Source organism: Acanthaster planci, linkage group LG13 (genome assembly GCF_054643075.1).
Source record: "Acanthaster planci isolate LZ-2023a linkage group LG13, COTS_SCS, whole genome shotgun sequence".
NCBI lineage: Eukaryota > Metazoa > Echinodermata > Asteroidea > Valvatida > Acanthasteridae > Acanthaster > Acanthaster planci.
Window position 1 is genome coordinate 8,048,018 of NC_141789.1, and position 20,679 is coordinate 8,068,696.

Below are 20,679 nucleotides of genomic sequence, written 5' to 3' on the forward strand. Positions count from 1 at the left end.
CAAACTAGAAAATACGGTGTATTGTGGACAATAAGGATGCCTCCTCCTCTAAGAAGGTTGTCCAAAATGTGGTGGAAGTGCTCAAAAATTACTGTATTGTAAAAGGATTGGACTTTTCTTTCATGATGACGTTTTTTCAGAGGTTATTAAATAAAAATGTATGAGGTATAGTGAAACAAATATAACATGGTTTATTTCGGTTGGACGGTCAATGTTAATTTCCAATACCTCAGGAAACTAACATCGAGTGTCCAACAGAAATAAAACATGATACGTTGTATACTGTTGTGAGAAGTGAATTGCATTTGAGGATTTTGATGGCTTATCTGATGAGGGAAGAGTACCAATGTGCAATGCTGGTGATGAATTTGGCTTGGCTTCTGATGGTGTTGGGTGTGGGAGTGTCTGATTATGGCAGACTTGTCGACTTCTCCTTTCCTGCCATAGGCTCTGTGTTCCTTGAGTCTGGTAGGAAGATCCGTGCCAGTCTCGCCGATGCTGCATTGGCAGCAGTGTTGCTGTCGAGACCATCACAAGACCAGACAGTCACAAGTAACAGGGTGAACAATGACAAAGGAATGCTTTTGTTGCAGTTCATTTGAATACTGGTAGTTTGTGGCTTGAATTCAGACTAGAGGTCTTGTAAAGGTCTTAAGTGGTCTCGACTACGACTCTGATTGGCAGGGAAACTTGTACATTCCTGGCCTGTGCTATAGATTTGGCTGAGCCTTGTGGGAGGTCAGCAGGTTCTATATTATTATGGGTGCTATATGGTACTCTCGAATACCGTGCTTGTGGAGGATGTGCTGGGATGTACTGCCTAGGTAGGGGAGGGTGATGGAATTATCCCCCCTGGGCTGAAGTGCACCCGCAATCGGCGAAAAGAGAGACATGTGGTTACAAGCAGGTTCTTGCATGCGTTCTACATGTACATGTACTCAAAGACCACACATACCGGATTAAATTAGTTACTCATACTCAGCGTGCTTTGCGTCAAACACGTATGCGCTCTTCATGGTGCGCCTATGTGGTGATTACCAAAAAAAAAGCCCTCTTTTGTTCTGCTTGGAGCAGATTTGCCCTAACAAGTTGTCTTTGGGTATAGGTGACCCTTTGGCCAGGGTGGATCTTGGGTCTTGTGTGTTGACTTGGCTTGGCTTGTATCCATTCCGTTGCTGCGCAACATCCCCATTATTTTTAAATGTACATGTACCTCTGTTTCACTCAACATTTTTGTTCAGCCAATATGAAAAAACAACTACCAAAACAGTCAAAGGGAGTTGCTTGCAGCACCTTCTTTATGAGTGACACCCCACTGCTCTTTGTCTTTTATCTTTGTATATAATGTGGCCAGAACCATTTTGATTTTACAGGTCACAATAATTAGCCCGTAATTGCAACGATTCTGGTCTTTGAGTCAGTCTGATGGCTACCACTCACCCATTTGTTTCCTATGCACTGTTGCTATAGTCACTGGCTCTTAATTTTAGCCATGTTACTATACCAGAAACCTTTGAACATGCAGTTCATGCCTGGCTTGTACGTTATTGCTGGCCCAGTTGCAGTTCTTGGCTAGCTGTCCATTCAGAGAGAGTCATTAGCTAACTCCTCATGCAAGGTTGTAAAATAATGAATAATTGGCTGTCAACATTTTTACTTTTGTGCAAAGAATAGACTTGTTTAAGAAAGGGAACATCTCAAAAATCAGGAGTGGAACACTTTTGTTCTAACTGGAGTATATTTTTTGTACGGAACACTGCATGTTCCATGTAAAAATTAGCTGTATTTCTATAAGTAACATGCTGTTACCTAAGTAATGTGCACACGTATACATCAATGTTCCCATTCAGGAACATGCATTTTTCTAAAGCAGTGGGTATGTGTATTTGCAATTAGAACGGACAAAGTTCGCATTGGAATGTTTGTTGGTATCTAAACACTGTAATGTTCAGATTCTGCTTAAGAGTGAGACATCTTGAAAATGTGATTTTTGTAATTGTTCACGTTGATGGTCCAACTGGGCAGAGCAAAATACGATGGAAAACTGTATATGAAACTTTAGATCAAAAGTTTAAAATGTAACCCCTACCCCTTGGTTATAAGTCAAACATCCAGTGCTGCATTTTTAAAAATCCTTTCCCTTGATTCAACTGTTCTTACTTGGTATTGGAGTTTACTTTTTTGGTGAGTGAACAGCTTGAGAATACAAGTAATATAATTTACGTGTACATGTTTGCATATTTGTGTTCTGTATGATACATGAAAAATCACAGAATTTTACCTTGCATTATTCTTGATGATATCACCTTCAAGAGGAAGAAGTTGCAGAGGAAGGACGCAGTACACCAGGTACCAATTTCTATACCGCACAGTCTGTACAATCTGGAGGGTTCCTGTTCCAAAAAATTCTGTTAAAAATTTTTGATTTCAATTTCACCTGTCTTTAATAACAAATGTGCTGCCTTGTAAAACTTGAAAAGTCAACATACTGTAGCATTAACAGCATGGATAAAGAGTGTGCTGGGTTTGAGTTTTATGACATTTGACCATAACTCAACCGATGATGTGTAACCTGTCACTGTTGTGCCTCGTATGAACCATTTCACTGTATTCAGATGCTCAGAACTGAAATAAGAAGTAAAGCATAGTTGACGTTTTGCATATCTTGAGGTCACCATCACTCATGAAGTACCTTTTTGAAGCGAGCTGTATGGCTTCTGCTATAAAAAAGTGACTTGATCCCACAAAATGAGTCTTAAAGGCCTTTTCTTATAGACCCAACTGAGCTCTTTGCTTTGGCACATCATCTTATTTGGCATCCTGATGAAAATGGTGTTACATGGGTGAATGTGTTAGGGGTTCCTATTAACGGGATATCAAGCAAGATCCTTTTAAAGGCAAAGCTCAAAACTGGCTCAGGTGACTTGTGACCCATTTTGTTTGGGTGGATTGTAGATGTGGTATCTGCATCCGATGCTAATTACATGTATGAGTTTATTTCCAGTCAGTTTGTTGACACATGTGTACGGGGAATTCCAGAAATTAGAGGTCCAGTTTTTGTTTGTCCCTGTTACATCTGACGTATGATTTTGTATGTTCAGAACACATTTTCTAATTATCAAGAGTGATGAAATTAATGCAAATTACTTGCCAAACAAAAAGTAATAGTTTGAAATCAAATGTGGTGATATTTTCATGTCAAATTACAATTTTCAGATGTAACAGGGACACAAAAAGTCACACTTTTGAACCCCTAATTTCTGGCTTTACCTGTACATCATGTTCATTTTGCCCGAAAAATAACGTATTCATAGGGAAATTTGTGAATTTATTATTAACTAAACATTACACGTAAGCTTCAAGATACCATGTTTAGTACAAGTGTTGTGAAATGGTTCCCAGGATGCAGTGTAGGTTTAAGATGTCAGAAACACAGCATATTTTGTGTTGTGTCTACATACACAACAGGAACCCTCATATGAAGTCAAGATACATGTAATCTTGCAGACTGGTTGAATTGCTGATACCAAACCTAGGGGATATCAATATTCACACATTAAGGAACATAAAGTTGAGTTTTTGTTTGCATGTGTCTTTGTGGATTGGTTAAGCTTTAAATATTCCCATTGGATCCTCTCTAACCTTTGCTTTGCAATATACTATTGTAAACATTTTAACCCATGTTAGTCAGTGGCCTGTCATCCCTCTGCTGCTTTGCTGGCTGCTACAATAAACACTTGTTTTAACGTTGTTTTTTTTTGCCCTGCCCAACATGTATGATACACTGATAACACTCAGTAATGTCTGCACTAGTAAGGAGGACATCTACACTAGTAAGCAGGAAGTCGTGGGTTCGAGTCCCACCCAAGTATATGTTCACTTGTGGTTGTTTCCACAAGCCTTTGGGGCAAACACTGAGTATGCAGTGTTATGATACATGCCGGGCAGGGCCAAAACAAAACAAAACAAAAAATTAACATCTCCCAAGTGCAAATCCATCCTTGGAAATAATTTTTTTTTATAAGAAAAATCTACAGGATGTAGTTAAATCGAATATTTGATTTTTCCCTCTGTTAAGCATGCCAAAAATAATAAGACTAAATATTATTTACACTGAACTTCCAGGGTTAGGGCTAAACACTGTATATGAGTGTTTTGTGCTACCGGTATATAGGAGCTTGTGGGAACAAAATTCATAAGCTTATGGGTGTCCCTGTCTGCTAGTGGATATATTCCACCTATCAGTTGAGCTTGTTGGGCTCAGTTGGATGAATCAGCTGAAGTTACAGCAGTCAGAGACTGGTGATGGGATTTTGCATCATTGACATATCTACATGTACTTAGATATTTACTTGTGTTTACCAAATGCAAGTTATTTATAATGCTCAGTGGTTTCGCAGGGAAGAATAAGCACAAGGTTTCTTTAGTGGGCTTTAAACTCATAATCTGTTGCTTTAATACATTTGTCCCATGTAAAGTTCCATCAAATAGCTATTCAGGATTTTATCAGCTTACAATTGTAAAGTTGCTGCTCTAGTAGCAGTCATGAAATTTTCTTGGTCAGTTTTATGCCTCGATGTTTTATGAAGATGTTTGGATGGGAACAGCTGCTATGAGTAGAAGCTCTGTTATCTTCAAGTCCATCTCTTTTGTGAACATTTACGTGTATTTTGCTTCAAATGGCATGCCAGGAAAAATATAAAAAAGCTTAGCAGGCATTTGTACTTGATTAACTGAATAAAAAGTCAGAAATACACTTGATTAAAATGCCTTAAGTTAACACGGATCACCATTTGACCGAAAAATCTGAAATACGGTTTGACTGGAATGGCATACAGTAGGTCTATAGGGCACTTTGTTGTAATGTTATTTGGAAATATTTTTATACGAGAAAGTGTCAAGAACCTGATTAGATTACAAAAGGCAGGTTAAACGTTGTACAAGATGCTGTTAGAAGCCTAGGGATTGTGTCATGTCTGGCACACCACTTGACTTACTGTACCTGAAGAACGTGTACATTATGTGTGCGGTAAGAAATTATCTACAGGAAGATAGAACCTCAACTATTTTTGTTGTGGATCACATACGTTGTATGGTACATGTACATGGAATGTAGTGAAAAAAAACCTACTTGGTAGTACTCTGTTGTCAATTCCCCAGTCCTGGATCTTATCGCTTACTCTGGACTACATGTACAACGTTTAGCTGTTCTTTTAGGCTGATCCTTATTGAAACTTTATGTATGAAAGCTTTTACCCTAATGATGCAACTAAATAAATACCCTTTCCTGTATTTCCCGTAGCATACTTTTTCCTGCCAAACTGCTGACAAACCTCTTGAACTGTTCTAGATGGTCTGACAAGTCCTTAAACAATTTTACTTTTAGTTGCATACATTCCGGGTAATTGGTAAATAGTATGCTTATGCAAACTTCAGGTTAAAGTTTGTACCATTCAAACACAAGTTTCAATTCAAAGATGTGTCTACATGTTCATGTGCATCACTGTAAAAGCTTATCCCTTTTAGTCAGTGATGTCAGCAGTTTGACTAAAAATGTCCTGTCAACCTGCATTCATGATCCCTTGCTTTATTTCTCTTTGCAACCATGTGTAAAAAAAGTGCAATAACAATGGATACTGTGTTTCTTTTGTTAGATGTTCATAGTGTAGCTGTGATGGATGTACATACATGTACAGTGTACGTGTAACTGGGCTTTTTATGGCCCTAAATGGAGGATCCATTTAAGGATTGGTGTATAATTGTTTAGAAATTTAATGAGCTGAAAATAGTTCTAAAGAAACATGAAGAGGTGGTATTGTGTCAAGTTAGTAACAGTGTTCACAGTGTATATGAGTTTGAAGTTTCTGTGTAATGAGCTGGCATTTAAAAGTCTTTATTTTTGTGTTATGAATGACTGTGAAGCTCTGAAAGGTGAGGATTTTTAGATTGCTTTCTCTTTCTTTACGTGTAATTATGCAGTCAATTCGAGCAGAATTTATCTGCAGTTTGACTGTATTTTTGTTTTTTACGTTTTGTTGAGACCCTGAGCAGCATTGTTTTGAGTTAATTGTTTACAGCAGCAGATTCAGAGTTTGACACCCCCTGCTTGGTCCCCCATTTGTTTTCAATTCTTTTTGTGTGTGTGTTCATGTTTTGGTTATTTTACGGAAGAGGGGATACTTTCTTTCCTGTGTCTTCTCCCAAATAACTTTCAAGACAGAAATGTCTCTTAGATGAATAAACAAAATGCATAGCCTGCTTATGTATTCAGGTTTCACCTGTTAATGTTGGGCATTCTCTTCCCTCTTCCCTTTGGTAAATCAAAGATTGGCCAGTGGCTTTAGATGAAATTATTTGACGCATTTGAAGGAGTTTGACTTGCAGTGTGATGCATTTCTTTTAGTGTACCAGTGTTGTAGTCATTTCATCACAAGCCCCTTACAAATTATCCAGTTGCCAGTCACATTACAAGCCCCTTACAAATTATCCAGTTGCCAGTCAAATCACAAGCCCCTTACAAATTATCCAGTTGCCAGTCAAATCACAAGTCCCTTACAAATTATCCAGTTGCCAGTCAAATCACAAGCCCCTTACAAATTATCCAGTTGCCAGTCAAATCACAAGTCCCTTACAAATTATCCAGTTGCCAGTCAAATCACAAGCCCCTTACAAATTATCCAGTTGCCAGTCAAATCACAAGTCCCTTACAAATTATCCAGTTGCCAGTCAAATCACAAGCCCCTTACAAATTATCCAGTTGCCAGTCAAATCACAAGCCCCTTACAAATTATCCAGTTGCCAGTCAAATCACAAGTCCCTCACGAACTATCCAGTTGCCAGTCAAATCACAAGTCCCTCACGAACTATCCAGTTGCCAGTCAAATCACAAGTCCCTCACGAACTATCCAGTTGCCAGTCAAATCACAAGTCCCTCACGAACTATCCAGTTGCCAGTCAAATCACAAGTCCCTCACGAACTATCCAGTTGCCAGTCAAATCACAAGTCCCTCACGAACTATCCAGTTGCCAGTCAAATCACAAGTCCCTCACGAACTATCCAGTTGCCAGTCAAATCACAAGTCCCTCACGAACTATCCAGTTGCCAGTCAAATCACAAGTCCCTCACGAACTATCCAGTTGCCAGTCAAATCACAAGTCCCTCACGAACTATCCAGTTGCCAGTCAAATCACAAGTCCCTCACGAACTATCCAGTTGCCAGTCAAATCACAAGTCCCTCACGAACTATCCAGTTGCCAGTCAAATCACAAGCTACTAGAAGTGTGGCAAATGCATTGCTTTTTCATCCTTCCTACTCTTTATGACTTGTTTTGTGAAAGGACTTGTGATGGACAGGGCTACAACACTGTGACATGTTTGTTACTGTGACACCTTACATATCTCTTCAGTTTATTACCTGGTGTCATACTCTTGGTAAAATATAGGTTTCATGCAGGAGCAACAGTTGGTACATGTATGTTTTCATGCGAGGTAAAATCTCTTCGATTAAAAAACACCATAAGCACACAAGTGCATGCCTATTTGGGACACTGTGCCAAACATGTGCAGCCTATTTCAAATGTACAATCTTGTTTGTGTCATGTAAAATTTTTCTCACTGGCCTATCTCTTCCATGCCAGTGATAGGGTGCATCCTGTCAAACCAGATACCTTTAGATGTGCAGTTTTATTTATAGTAGTTGACTTAAAACATATTATAAACCTTTTCAACATATCTGTTTGTAAACCAGTCATGTGCTAAAGTGTGCACATAAATGTACATGTATAATGTTAGGTATAGTGTTGCTATATTGAGCATTATAACACCTCACCCACAGATTCTGTATCTTTATTGGCTGCAAGTGTGTCATGTGACACTTGCTAGATTTACTATTTTTGTACCACCACTTCAGACACACGCATCTATGCACATATATCCTCGCTCTGAAAAAGAACTACATGTGTAGCTGTAGCAATCAAAGAACTACATTGTATATATATATCCGTAGCAATGAAACTAGGAATAGCACAGGCATGTACCTCGGCTTATAGCATAAACCTTTATCTGTTACTCTCAAACCCATCGAACCATCAAGTGCGTACATCCCGCTCTTGAAAAATGCTGCAGGGGCGTGCACGATAACAACTGCAACAGTACAATGCCTCACCCGAAAAAAGGAGAGTCACATCCTTTTTTTTCATGTGCACCATTGCAATGCTTCATCTGAAACCCAACTAGAAAGTAAAAAGAGATCAGACAGAATTGTGTATTCCTCATGTAACCATAGAGCCCTTCAGACCAAATAAAAAACTTCACGTGAGAGAGATGTGTGCTGAAATTGTATGGTGCACCATTCACGATACGCCCAACTTATCCCATTTTCAACGGCCAGCTTGCTTCTTGTTGCTGATACCTGCGAGCAGCAATCCCATCTGCGCAAATTTACTATGGACCCTTCCACTGAAAGAATCCTGTACCGTTGGGTGATCATAACCCATAGCTTTTGTATCACTAAATATTAAATAACTGTGTACATGTGTATTTACATATACTTTTTTTGGTGGGGGTGTATTATGCTCTTGACAGGGCATACTACCACACCTTGCCTATAATAGTCATTATTTATTCCATTCCATAACCATCTAATGCTTACAGCATCACACGGAAGTGCCCAAAACAGAAACGCGGAAAACCCCCCGCCCTCCTGGGTAACACAGACCCACACTCATGATACCCACTTTCCACAAAGAAACTCAGACAATCCTGGACAAAATAGTTGGAACACATTGTGGGAAGCTCGGTGAAAAGATCCCCCTCTGATTCTGCCCAACTTACCCAATGAGAAACGGCATTGACAGGGGACGAGGGGGGCATGTTACAATGAGATTTGTCCAGGATTGCAGCTACAAATTGAATAGATAAGAGAACGAAAATGCAAATAGTCAGCGTCACATGGTACGCACATGCTAACACATGATTTGCAAAATGGAACACTGACGCTTTGCTCTTTGCTGTTTTATTATTGCGTTTTAGCTTAAATTGTGCAGAGTCTTTGGGTGAGGTGTTATAAAACAAATATTGATTTCACCTTGGGGGAAAAAAGAACGCTTCGTGGATCACTTTGGGAGAATACTATATCACTCATCAAAGCAGTCAATATTTGTATAATACATCCCTGACAGGTTACATTATCTATTTGGCAGTTTGTGTAAAGATCCCTGTAGGGAAAAATTGCAATATCAGTGTTTTATGAATATACAAGTACATGATTTAAGTGTTTTACATTGGTTTTCCTTTTTATTGAATCAGGTTTCCTCCCCACTTTTGGTCCGTGTTTTGTCAACTTTTATGGATCAACCAGAGAGTTCTCGGAGCTTCCTGACCAGTATGAAGATTTGAACATGGGCAAGGTAATCACTTCAATTTCAGTCTGAATATTCAATCTTCATGTGTGCACAGCTTGCCCATTTGAAATGCTGCCTATTGATCCTGAAATTGCACATATTTTGCTGAATATTGCTGATCCACAAAAGTTATCAAAATTTGCCTCATGGAAATAATAAAAATTGCTTTAATTTAAGGAAATATTTAGGATTGATGATACCAACTCGGATGTGGAGAAAATTAAAGGTCTTACTTGTGAAGGGACAATATTTAAGAGTGTGTTGTGTGGTATCAGCATGTTTGCAGTGCCGTGGGTTCTGATGTCGCCTTTGTAAATTGGCTGTGATCAAACTGAAAAATCATGTTTTGCTATTACATGATTGCCAACCGGCAGTCATGTGACCCATTGATGTTTATTATGGTGCTGAACTATTGATATGAGACATGTCTGAAAGGGGTGGACTACAATAACTTTTTGCTCAAAAAGGTAAGAGGCCACTCAAAATGTTCAATGTTTTGAAATTGCAGTCTATTTTTTCTTGATATGGTGGGGTGTGTCTAGGTAAATTATTAAAAAACGAAATGTACTTTTCAAAGAAAAAGAAATCAAAATTTTGACCTACGTGAACTACGATCTTATTCAGCTTTGTTCCCAGTTACAGAAGCATGAATGCTAAACTGGTTCCTAATGCTGGAGACAGCAAAAATGACATGGAATGGCGGGGTATCAGTCACACCCGTGACAACATAATGCATTCAGAAATGTGATAAGCTGAAAACATGAACGATAACAAGAAAATAGAAATACTTTTTGAGAGTTAGTTCACAAAATTAGAATACTCTTCATGCATACATGTAGGTACTTTTCAATTTCGTATATTCACGTCGAAATCTCAGTGCATGTACTTTCTGTTGGATCATCGCCGGGCTTACAAAGCATTAGCCGGTTCATAAATGCAACCCATTTTAGCTGATGCACTGCTGTGTAATACAAAATTCAGGTGAATATTTCCCATGTTTTTATCTGGGACATGATATTTAGACCTTAAAGTGCTGTTAATGAGAGGGGTGTAACTGCATTAAGTTAAATGCACATAGTCAATGGGAAAAAAGTGTAAATGTGCAAAAAAAAAGAGCTTTTATATCCAGAAGAATATTATATCAAGGAGTGCTGTAGATGTGAATTTGTAGGTGTGGTCATGGCACGTCATACAGCATGGCTGCACCATGCGTGGTATAATACTGAATGGAAAAAATGTTTTTTTCCTATCAAAAATGGGTTGGGTGGGTGGGTCAAAACATTTTTGAAAAAAAAATTCGAAATTTAAGAGCATGGAAAACATTGAAAGGCCTCTAAAACTCTTCTAATTCAATTCTAACGGAGTCTCAAAACAACATTCATGCTATCATCTATTGACAAAATGGACCTCAGAGGAGTGGAGATCACCAAATTTTCAACATTGGGTGCTTACGATCAAGCATTACTATACACTGGTCTACGGCTACATTTGGTGGAAAAAGGTCTCAAAGCAGATCACATCCTTTAGAAAGCAGAAATGAAGCAGAAATACTAAAATAAATGAGTTGGTATTAGGCATTGTTATGTATCCCAATCCCGTGTTCCTGCTTGCAGGGAGAAGGTGTGGCATATCGTGGTCGTGTGCTGCTGAGCTTGGAGACCAAATTAGGTGAACATCCTGAAGTGCAAGCTGAGGAGCTCAGCCACCAAGATGTCCTACGTGTGCAGAAATACCTCCGCCGTCGCAAATACATCCTGTATGCCTGCTTCATTGATGCCACTATGGTCAGTGAAAGTGATGATCCTGTGGAATTCGAGGTCAGCATTGGTAACTACGGAAACAAATTGGATGAGAATTGTGAACCACAGGCATCAACAACACAGCCAACCAACGCAGTGTATGATGGCTGCAAGTATTACTTCTTGCCATGGGTGGAGAATAAGCCTCTTGTTGTCATCAACTCTGATTGGGAAGATGTCAGTTTTAGACTGAACTCGCTCAACCTGCTACTGCGCAAAGTGGAACGTCTGGTGAGAAAACTATCAAAGTTTTGCATATCGAAATATTGTTTTATGGGGAAAGGCTTGGTTTCCTTGATGGATTATAGGAAGTTTAATTACTATACTCTTTTGAGTGCTAACATTCATGTACACGTACCTTATTGCGCCTTGTGATTAACTTCATTAACAGGTAAATAAAATTTACTGACCTGTTGCTCACTGGCTCAAATTCACATGTCAGGGACAAATCTTTGCTTTAATGTGCTCTACATGTATGCTAAATTACAGGTTCTTTAACCCTAACAGTCCTGAGTCCTCCAACAGGTGAAGGATTGAGGAGTGTTAGGGTTAAGAGATGATTTATTCACATCATTTCCACTTTTGACATGAATGAGAAATTAAAAACACTAACTTACATGTACTTGTGTTAATGGAGCAGCAGAGTTAGGATCTCAGAAAAGATAAGCATGTCATTTTCATAGCACACAACCCTTAGTACATGTACTTTGTCTTTGAGCCAAGTATTTAATATGACAATGATCATCATCCATACTTGACTGCCGATTGTCCTTATCATTGTGGCTAGAACATATTGTAGTTTCTTGGGGGGTACATGTATGTTATGATATTTGTTATTTTGTGTTTGGAAATTATCATTATAATATGTCTATATCTTTATTTGACTTCAAACATCAATCTATGGGTTTGATGTTATGACATGAATTTCCTTAAGTTCACTCGAATGAAGGGATAAAATGATTTCTACAATTACGTTCTTAAAGAGGTATGAAAAAGAAAACAGTCTTTCTCCAATTATAGCCTTTAAACAATAGGTGATAAGACCATCTTTCAAAATTAACATGAAGAAATGGAACACTTTTCCCATTTATGACCAAAAAAACGTCTCAAACGTGGGCTTCTGCGAGTCCCTGTTTCGCCTATTTAAGAAATGTTCATTATGTATTTATGATATGCTGGTGACCCCAAAACGTCATGGGGGCGATACGGTTGTCAACAGTGTGTATATTTCACACACGAGCATAGTAGAGGCCAGCTCAAAATTTAACGTTTTTGCACAGTTCTTGTATGCAATGTTGATTCTTCCATCCATCAATTTTAAGTGCGTGATTTGTTTTGTTTTGTCATAAAATAAAACATTCCCCAGTCTTGTGCACTTTGTAGTTTCGGACAGGAATCTCGTACACTGAGACTTGGTCTCGCTGTTCCATGCAAAACTGTATTGAATCGATCGTTCACGGACAATGCATTAAGGATAGATTTTAAACCTTCCTGGTTGTCGCAAATGAAATATACTGTGCCAAGGATTATTGAGGACTGCGTCAACAAATATCCAGTGTCTGCAAAAGCACTCCAAACTGAGAAAAGCGGCACATAAGCCTCGCCGAGTGCTGGTGTTGTATGGCATCTGACAGTACGGTGTATGTACGGTGCTGTGCTTCTGCACAACTGCCAGGTTTGTGTTTGGGACCGCAACGGCAGTGAGCCCTGCAACACTGCCAGGTTGCTTACCATTGTCCTCATTCATCGGCGAGTCGGTGGTTACTTTCATAGGAAATGAATCTTCACACTTTCACAAGAAGAATCCTATATGTGTTTATCTGTTTTCCTTCAACACACTGAACATGGTAGGCTCAGCAATAAACAAGCACACATTACAAGGTACATGTAGCCTGCAATTCAGGCCAAGATACCAGTCTCGGTACTGATTCCTATGCTTGACCGCCTTATTTTAGTGTAGCTGTTCCCACACTGAACACGAGTGCACTCTCCACCTTCAATGTCCCGTACTCCCTCATTTTGGAACAAATCTCACAATTTTGACCAGCTAAGAGTAAAATTTTAGGTTTATACATCTTAGAGATTAATGTATATTTTGCATTTTTTACATGTCATCAAAACTCATTTTAATGCATCCCGGGGCCACATTGATGCCAGCTTACATGTATCTTCATGTGTATCTTCATGCCTCATTTGACCTCGCGTGTTTCCAAAATCAGCCCCGTTGGTTGTGGAAAGAAATTGCCTTTTATTTCTCTCGTTTCAATTTTTAGAAGATAAATCCATTGTATACTGATTTTGGGGTGGCCACCTCCAAAACCCTAGATGTTGAAATATTTGAAGCCTTTTTAATACTACTTTAAACTGACTTACTGATACATATAACTGGGAAAATTATGCTAGGGTTCCCCCAAGAAGTTTGATAGCTGTTGGCATATGTACTCCATGTTTTAGTAGAAAGCTACACTATAGTGATGCAGACCACTTTCTGTAGGATTTGGAGAAACATAATGTACACTGTAATTTATGGTGGCATGGCAGCTCTTTCACTGTTATGGCCATACATGTAAGTCAAGTCCACATGAATTTCTTTCAAAGACAAATTTATGGATTGTTTTGTTGCTGATAGAACTAGTACATTTATTTTTATTTATTATTCATGTTTTAGAGTTCCAACATAGAGAAGGTTCAAATGAGTTTGAAGGCTGGAGCCCCACCTGCTGAGGTAGCCGCTCAGCTGATAGGAACGATAGACCAGCTAGTTGCTGATTGCAGGTAAGATGTATGCACTTGCTACCTCTCAATGAGAATCACAATCAATTGCTCTCCACGTACTTGAACCGCCAAATATTGAGTTGTTTTTTTGAGAATACAGTTTGAGAAATTGACATTAGTCGGCGAATGAAGTTAAACATATATAGACATTAGTGCTCAAAGTACGTTGTAAGTTTTCCTGCATACTTATGTCTTAAAGATGGCTTCCTTTCCAATACTTGTTGGTTAAGTTAATTATTTTTCTTATAGTTAATGACAGGTACATGTACCTGATATCTCTACATGGTCCAGTGCTGTATTACATGGATACAGATTTATGCATACCACACCATCTTAAATAGCCAGCAGTAAACTAACTACCGGTACATGGGAAGTGTTTGATTGCAACTCTGCTCCTAACTTGTACAGATATGTTTAGTTTTGGGGTGTTCTTTGTGTTTCTGTACCATCCAATGTTTTCTTATGAGAATTGATCGGATTGTTCATGGTGTGTCTTGACACCATGTACATGTACGTGGTTATGCCTTTCATCAGCGCAACTTAATAGGCAGTGTGTACTTATTGCTGTCCAAGAGATTGTTAAAAATACTTCCCAAGCTTGATCAAATGGAATATGAGTCAGACCCGTGACCTGCATTTTCCTGATGCATGTACTAAGCACTTTTTAAAGCTTAATCTTAATAGCAAAATACAACAAAGATTTAGTTAGCTTATTTTCTTAATTAGCTGTTTCGGGCACTGGCTGAAACAGCTTTTGGTTTTCTTTAAAAAAATGATGCTTCCCCCTCCCCTTTTTCCACTTTTTGCTAATGGGCAGCACAAGGTTATTCTACACATGACTCTCGCCCCTTCCTTGATGCCGATCCCCTTCAAACCCAGCACACATATGTAGTTGGACAACTTTGAAAATTTGTGCCTAATTATGACGTCATGACGTCATCACATGATTTATTAGAGAATTTTGGACGTTTATTTTTTTCCCCATCGACTTTGTATACAGATTTCCAAAGCCAATTTGGGTTACTTGACAATCTTGCATCTTTATCAAAGTAACACAAGACAAAGCCTCACACCCCAAAAATGTATTAGAAGAATAATGCCATGATGATATCATCAGGTGTCAAATTACAGGTGCTTAAATTCTCTTCATGTTAAATCTTCAGTTGCCATCTATAGCTTTTGCTGGCAACACAGCCCGTAGCAGTAAGAGCCGTAGCAGTGTGAGCCATGGGCCTTGTACGTGTAACATACAATGAAGCAACACTGTTTCGGGAAAGTGTGTGAGCGTGTATTGTCATGCTCTTGCAAATAGTCGGGCAGATTTGTTGCAGTGAAAGGAATCAGCACGTTGTGCAAGGAGGGTAGTGTTCCTACAGACCTGAATTTGATTCCGGCCTGTTGCCTGCCGGTAAAAATACTTTCTTCTGGTGTGTATGTCTGATTGGGTTAAAACCATGCACGTACAGCACGTGTGTTCAGTACATGCATTCACTTCAAATCACTTTAAGGGTCGTCACAGATCTTGATGTGTCGGTGGAAGCAAGTCAGTGTGCAGTCCGATGATTCAATATTGAACTACGGACTTTACGACTGTTGTTTGATTACTGCCCATTCTAACTTCTAATTATTGAACCGAAAAAAATTCTCAAAACACAGCATTCTTCTCATATTTTTCATTCTTTAAGTTGTTAAAGTTCTTTATACAACACCTGCATAACTACCCTCATCTGATTGGTGGATCATTGATCACATGGCATTGAATTATTTGTACCAACACAGCTGGCGCGCACGTGCGACGCACATGCAGAGTGCAAAAATGTTTTAACAACTGAGCATTAGAAATTGATAATGAATGCCTCTGGATCGATTGCTCTGCTGCTTCCGCGTGGTGGCGCTGTGGTGGAAAATATTCACAGCAACATGACAGACTTAGATCCGACATTCACAATGTTACCTAATAGAGAAATTGACAAGCTTGTTAACACAGCTGATGCTGCCAGCACTAAGACAAAGAAAATATGCCACAAGTATAATCAAATCAGATAATGAGGATTTATACAGGTGTTGTATAAAACAAAAAATGTTTCACATTTGTACGATGGTAAACATAATTGCGTTTGTTAACATATGAAACAATCTATTCGGTGAAGGGGCGAAGCGTTTCATCTTTCACCTCGTGCAATTTTTCTTTTCATTGCACTCATAAAACATTGATTACTCGTATAATATATTCAATTTTTAAAAATCCACGTAGACTTAATTGTAACTTCCTGTAACTTGCTCAGTACAGATCTTTATTTTTTCTTGTATACGTAAAATCTTGTGACTTTTGCATCTGGTCAAAACTGGAAGTGCCTTATTATTTAAAATTGGTAACAGATATGAACGTGTGTGTAGTTTGAATTTGATGACATCATCAAACCAAAAGTTGTGATGAAAAGATAAATATCTACAGTGAAAGGTATTATCTGGAATTATGCATTTAAATGATAGAATAAACTATACCGTCCTAAGCAATAGGCTTGTCTCATTGTCAACACATGTACATGTAACCTGCTGATGTAAAAAACATACCAGCAGTGGTCTGTCGCTTGAAAATTCTATGCCCAAGCATAGTATACACACATACACCTTGTACTGTGTGTGTTCAGAGTTTGTGCTCAGTGTTTGTCTCACGACAAATACAACGTTCTTCTTGTTGCTATTTACATTGGCAAAATTTACAGTGTAATCTCAAAAATTGATCATAAATGCTCAAAATGAGTGAAGTGACTTGACTTGTGGTTGCAATATAAGAGAATTATTTCTGCATTATTATTTCTCATACTTCTGGAAGGGAGCCACTTCCAGCTATTGATCCCACCAAGGACAAGGCCAACATTTTAGACCAGCGTCGCTTTGACACACGCACTGCTTGTCTTGCTACTATCGTGGAGGAAGCTACCAAGCTAAGAGAAAATGCCACTGATGTCAGTGAAGCCATGGAAGAAATACAGGGCTATCTGCACATATTGCAGGAGTTGGCTGTTGAGGTGAATATTGAACTGCACACAGTTTAAAGTTGAACTAAATTTCTTCTCTGTCTCATTTTACTGTGTATTGAATGAAACCTGCTGAGGTCATCTCTGCTGAACTTTGAAGCAAATGCAAGTCCATTTAATACCAATTTCCATCCTTCCTCATGGGCATCTGTCAGTTTTCACATTAGGGTGTTTATTTTTTTGCCTGTGGGTAACATGATAATATAAAAACTACCAACACATGATTTGGGTTTAAATGTAGCATGCATGAAGTTTAGCCATGCATACAATTTTACCCATGTGCTTCATTGATCATGCTAAACAAGTCACCACAGTATAATTGTGACAAGTGAACAATCTAAGAACTATAAAGTGGATATGAAATTGATAAAAATAGAAATGTAAAACCTTCTAAACGTAGATTGCTACATGGTATGATACCGGTGATTTCCATGTACAGCTCGATAGCATACACAGCATAGTAGTTCAGTGCATACTTTGTTCACATGTCCCTTCATGTGTTCATGCACATGTAAATGGGCCATTCCAGCAAGTTAAGAAATACCTGTTTTCAGGCATATACCATGAAAGAATATTTGTTCAACCCATTTGTAAAAATAATCAAATATTGTAATTAAATGGGATTATAAGTATGTGCACGGGAGTTACATGTACAGTATACTTAATTTCATCAAATCATGTGGGTTCAATTTTTTTTGTCAAAACCTTTTATTTTAAGGTGTCCTATTTGTGAATCCGTGACAAAGTGTGACGTAGGAAAAGGTGTATTTCAAAATGTGAGACTTACAGGGCTGAGTTTTAGTTTAGTGTGGGCACATTTGACTGTTGAGTGAAGTGCTTCACATTGCTTCAAGTGGCTACCGCCTGGTATGCATGCATGGCAGGGGGTTGACATGGCTGTCCACGCCTGGTTGCTTAGTACCGTGCATATGCTGCTGTATGCAGGCAGATATACAATTAGACTACAATGTACCTTTAGTGATTTCTCTGTGGTGTTTTCTTTTACATGTACATCATTATCAAGCATTGCTTAATATGGGCAAATCACAGTAGTGTGCCTCCAAGAGTTGGCATTGCATTGACCAATTACAGTGTGCGAATTCTGTTGACCTAATGCGCATTTGGAAAGGATGGACAAATTTCGCTCACTGTGATTGGTCAATGCGTAGCAAACTCTAGGAGGCACACTTGTGAATCAACCGTATTTAAATGCTTTATTTGTTCTTCAGTGAAAGCCAATATCGTATACTTTTCAATCAGCAGACTAATCCCAACATACAAGGTATATCTTCTGTCTCTTTAGTGCAGTGCAATGTTACAGGCTGTGGTCAAGATGGAAGTTCATGTGCAAGAACAATGGAAGGAAGAACTCACTCTGTCTAAAATAAATGAAGAGTTTGTGATACATGTAGGTTTTTAAACCAATGAATCTGAGAATATTGCCCTCAGAACATTGAAATATTTCCACGTTTTTCATTCAGCCTCAAAACAGCATGCCTGATGTGATAGTGTGGATGATAAGTGGCAGTAAACGTATTGCCTTCCATCGTATCCCTTCCTATGATCTGCTGTTTTCCAGTCTTCACCCTGATGCTTGTGGAAAACTCTGTGGCAAGCTTAACAGCATCTTTCTTAAGGTAAAATACTGTATTAACATACTGAAGGGTCTATTTGGGATGAGAACGTATGCCTCATGACAAAGTTGAACAGGCATACCTTGTTTACCTTGGCCTTCAATGTGTATCTTTGGGTAGGCTTTCACCGGGCTAAGAGGACAATTTCTCTTGTTAGGCAAATTAAGGAGGAATTGTTGGAACATTTCTCTCTTCCAGTAACATTTTTTGGTTGCCACAAAATAGGAGAAATGTCATTTTTTTTGTCCCCGCAACTATGGAACAAGTATGCTTGCGTGTCCAGAATGATCTTTTCAGTAAGATAATATGATAAATGCTTTATGTAGGAACTTTGGCTCTAAACTTGGCTTGTGCACTATTTTGGGTATTCCCACAAAGCCTAATGAATATGGAGCAGCGGTTTGGGGCCAAAAGGTCAGAAGTCACCGTCACAGTGGCTAAAGCAATAAAAATCAGAACAAGTTGAGAAATATTTTACGTAGGTACTATACATGTACTTTGATTTGGCTGACACATTGTTTTTGGTTTGGCAAGAAGACTATTGCATTTAAGGTTAAGGGTCAAGGAATTTGTCAGATACACATTAAATACAAATTTGATTGGTGGACTGCTCCTGGTAATCCCAACAAGACGATTGCATTTGAGCGTGAAATCCATAGGTGAAGGTCATGATTGCTAAAAAGAAATAAATCTTGTGTGTGATCCAGAACTGAAGCATTGGGTGTAGGCATGGGCTTGGTCATCACTTGTGTTTGTTAACATATCATTCTTATTGTTTTTTTATGTTCTTTCTTGGCCCAGTTTATTTATTCATGGTATATTTGTGGCCAAGTTTTCATAGAGATTTTACGCTGTCCGTGTACTGTACAGTACATGCATGTATACAATATACCACATACGGGCTACTTGACTTTTCAGGGGTTTGAAATTAATAATTTTTGGAAAACAACATGTACATTGCCAATACTAATTGTTCACAAAGCTTTGACTTGAGGTACACTGTATTTGTATGCGAATGAAACACTATTTTTACAAGCAGTCTGCATGTAGTGAGTGAATAAGCACCCTTTGGTGAGGTGTAATGATTTTCCGTTGGATTAGAATACTTGTATAGACATTGTATCTGGCAGTTCTGATCCATGTTTTCTGCAGTTGCCAGGTGTGACTTTTTTATGATCTTCATGTGGGATATACATGTGCATGAATATTGAGTATTTATGTAAGGTGAAGAAAAAAATAGTATTGACCTCACATGAAAAACATCAGCAGGATTGGTCAATCGACCAGGTCTTATTTTTTGGGGTTCATACATTTTACACCTACTTGTATACTCTCTGTCTCTCTAACTCTACACTGTAATATGAAATTTATGAATTATGGAATGATGGGTACCGGTACTACATGCAAATGACTCTGTACATTATGTTCCACAACATGACGGATTCAATATTCCAAACCACTTCCCGGGCCCTTGTGGCAATATATAAAATTAAACCTTAGGAAAAAACAACCTTTGGGTGCCTCGTAAATGTATTTTGTAATGATGGCAGTATCGGTATCTGATAAGATATTTGGCTATCCTGGTTTTTCCATCTTCAGTAAATGTTTCCACAGCTGTTTATTTTGCATTGTATTTTGACTTACAGAATAAACTGGCAACACAGTGAGCTTCATATAGGCTCATTTAGTTTGCATTTTCTTTAAGTTTAATTGCAATTTAGAATTTTTTGTTTTAAAATTTTAACACCGTTTAAATTTTGTTGTTGCATATTTCGTATGTGACATGTAGTAATCAGTTTTCTCCCAAACAACAGACACCAGAAACTCCAGAATCTCCACCAAGACCATCTGAGCAGGTTCCATCCATGGTAGGCAAAGCACGACTTTAAAAGATGCAAGTTAGCCTGGAAATTTCATGCTACTCATGCACTGCACTTTATATATCATGAATACTCTCACTCCTGTTACACACCCCTCTCCCAACACTGAATTTTGCTTGGTACATGTACATGTAATTTATCATTTGTG

General features: G+C 38.5%; 1 protein-coding gene across 1 annotated transcript in view; it reads left to right on the top strand.

The window, feature by feature from the left end:
- Positions 1-20,679, top strand: part of LOC110982483 (myoferlin-like) — a 181,289-nt gene that overhangs the window by 52,441 nt on the left and 108,169 nt on the right. The window contains exons 15-21 of the mRNA XM_087145128.1: positions 2,314-2,349; positions 9,308-9,408; positions 11,016-11,432; positions 13,870-13,976; positions 16,813-17,008; positions 18,499-18,654; positions 20,466-20,519. Coding sequence (XP_087001254.1) covers positions 2,314-2,349; positions 9,308-9,408; positions 11,016-11,432; positions 13,870-13,976; positions 16,813-17,008; positions 18,499-18,654; positions 20,466-20,519 — 1,067 coding nt within the window. The remainder of the gene's footprint in view (positions 1-2,313; positions 2,350-9,307; positions 9,409-11,015; positions 11,433-13,869; positions 13,977-16,812; positions 17,009-18,498; positions 18,655-20,465; positions 20,520-20,679) is intronic.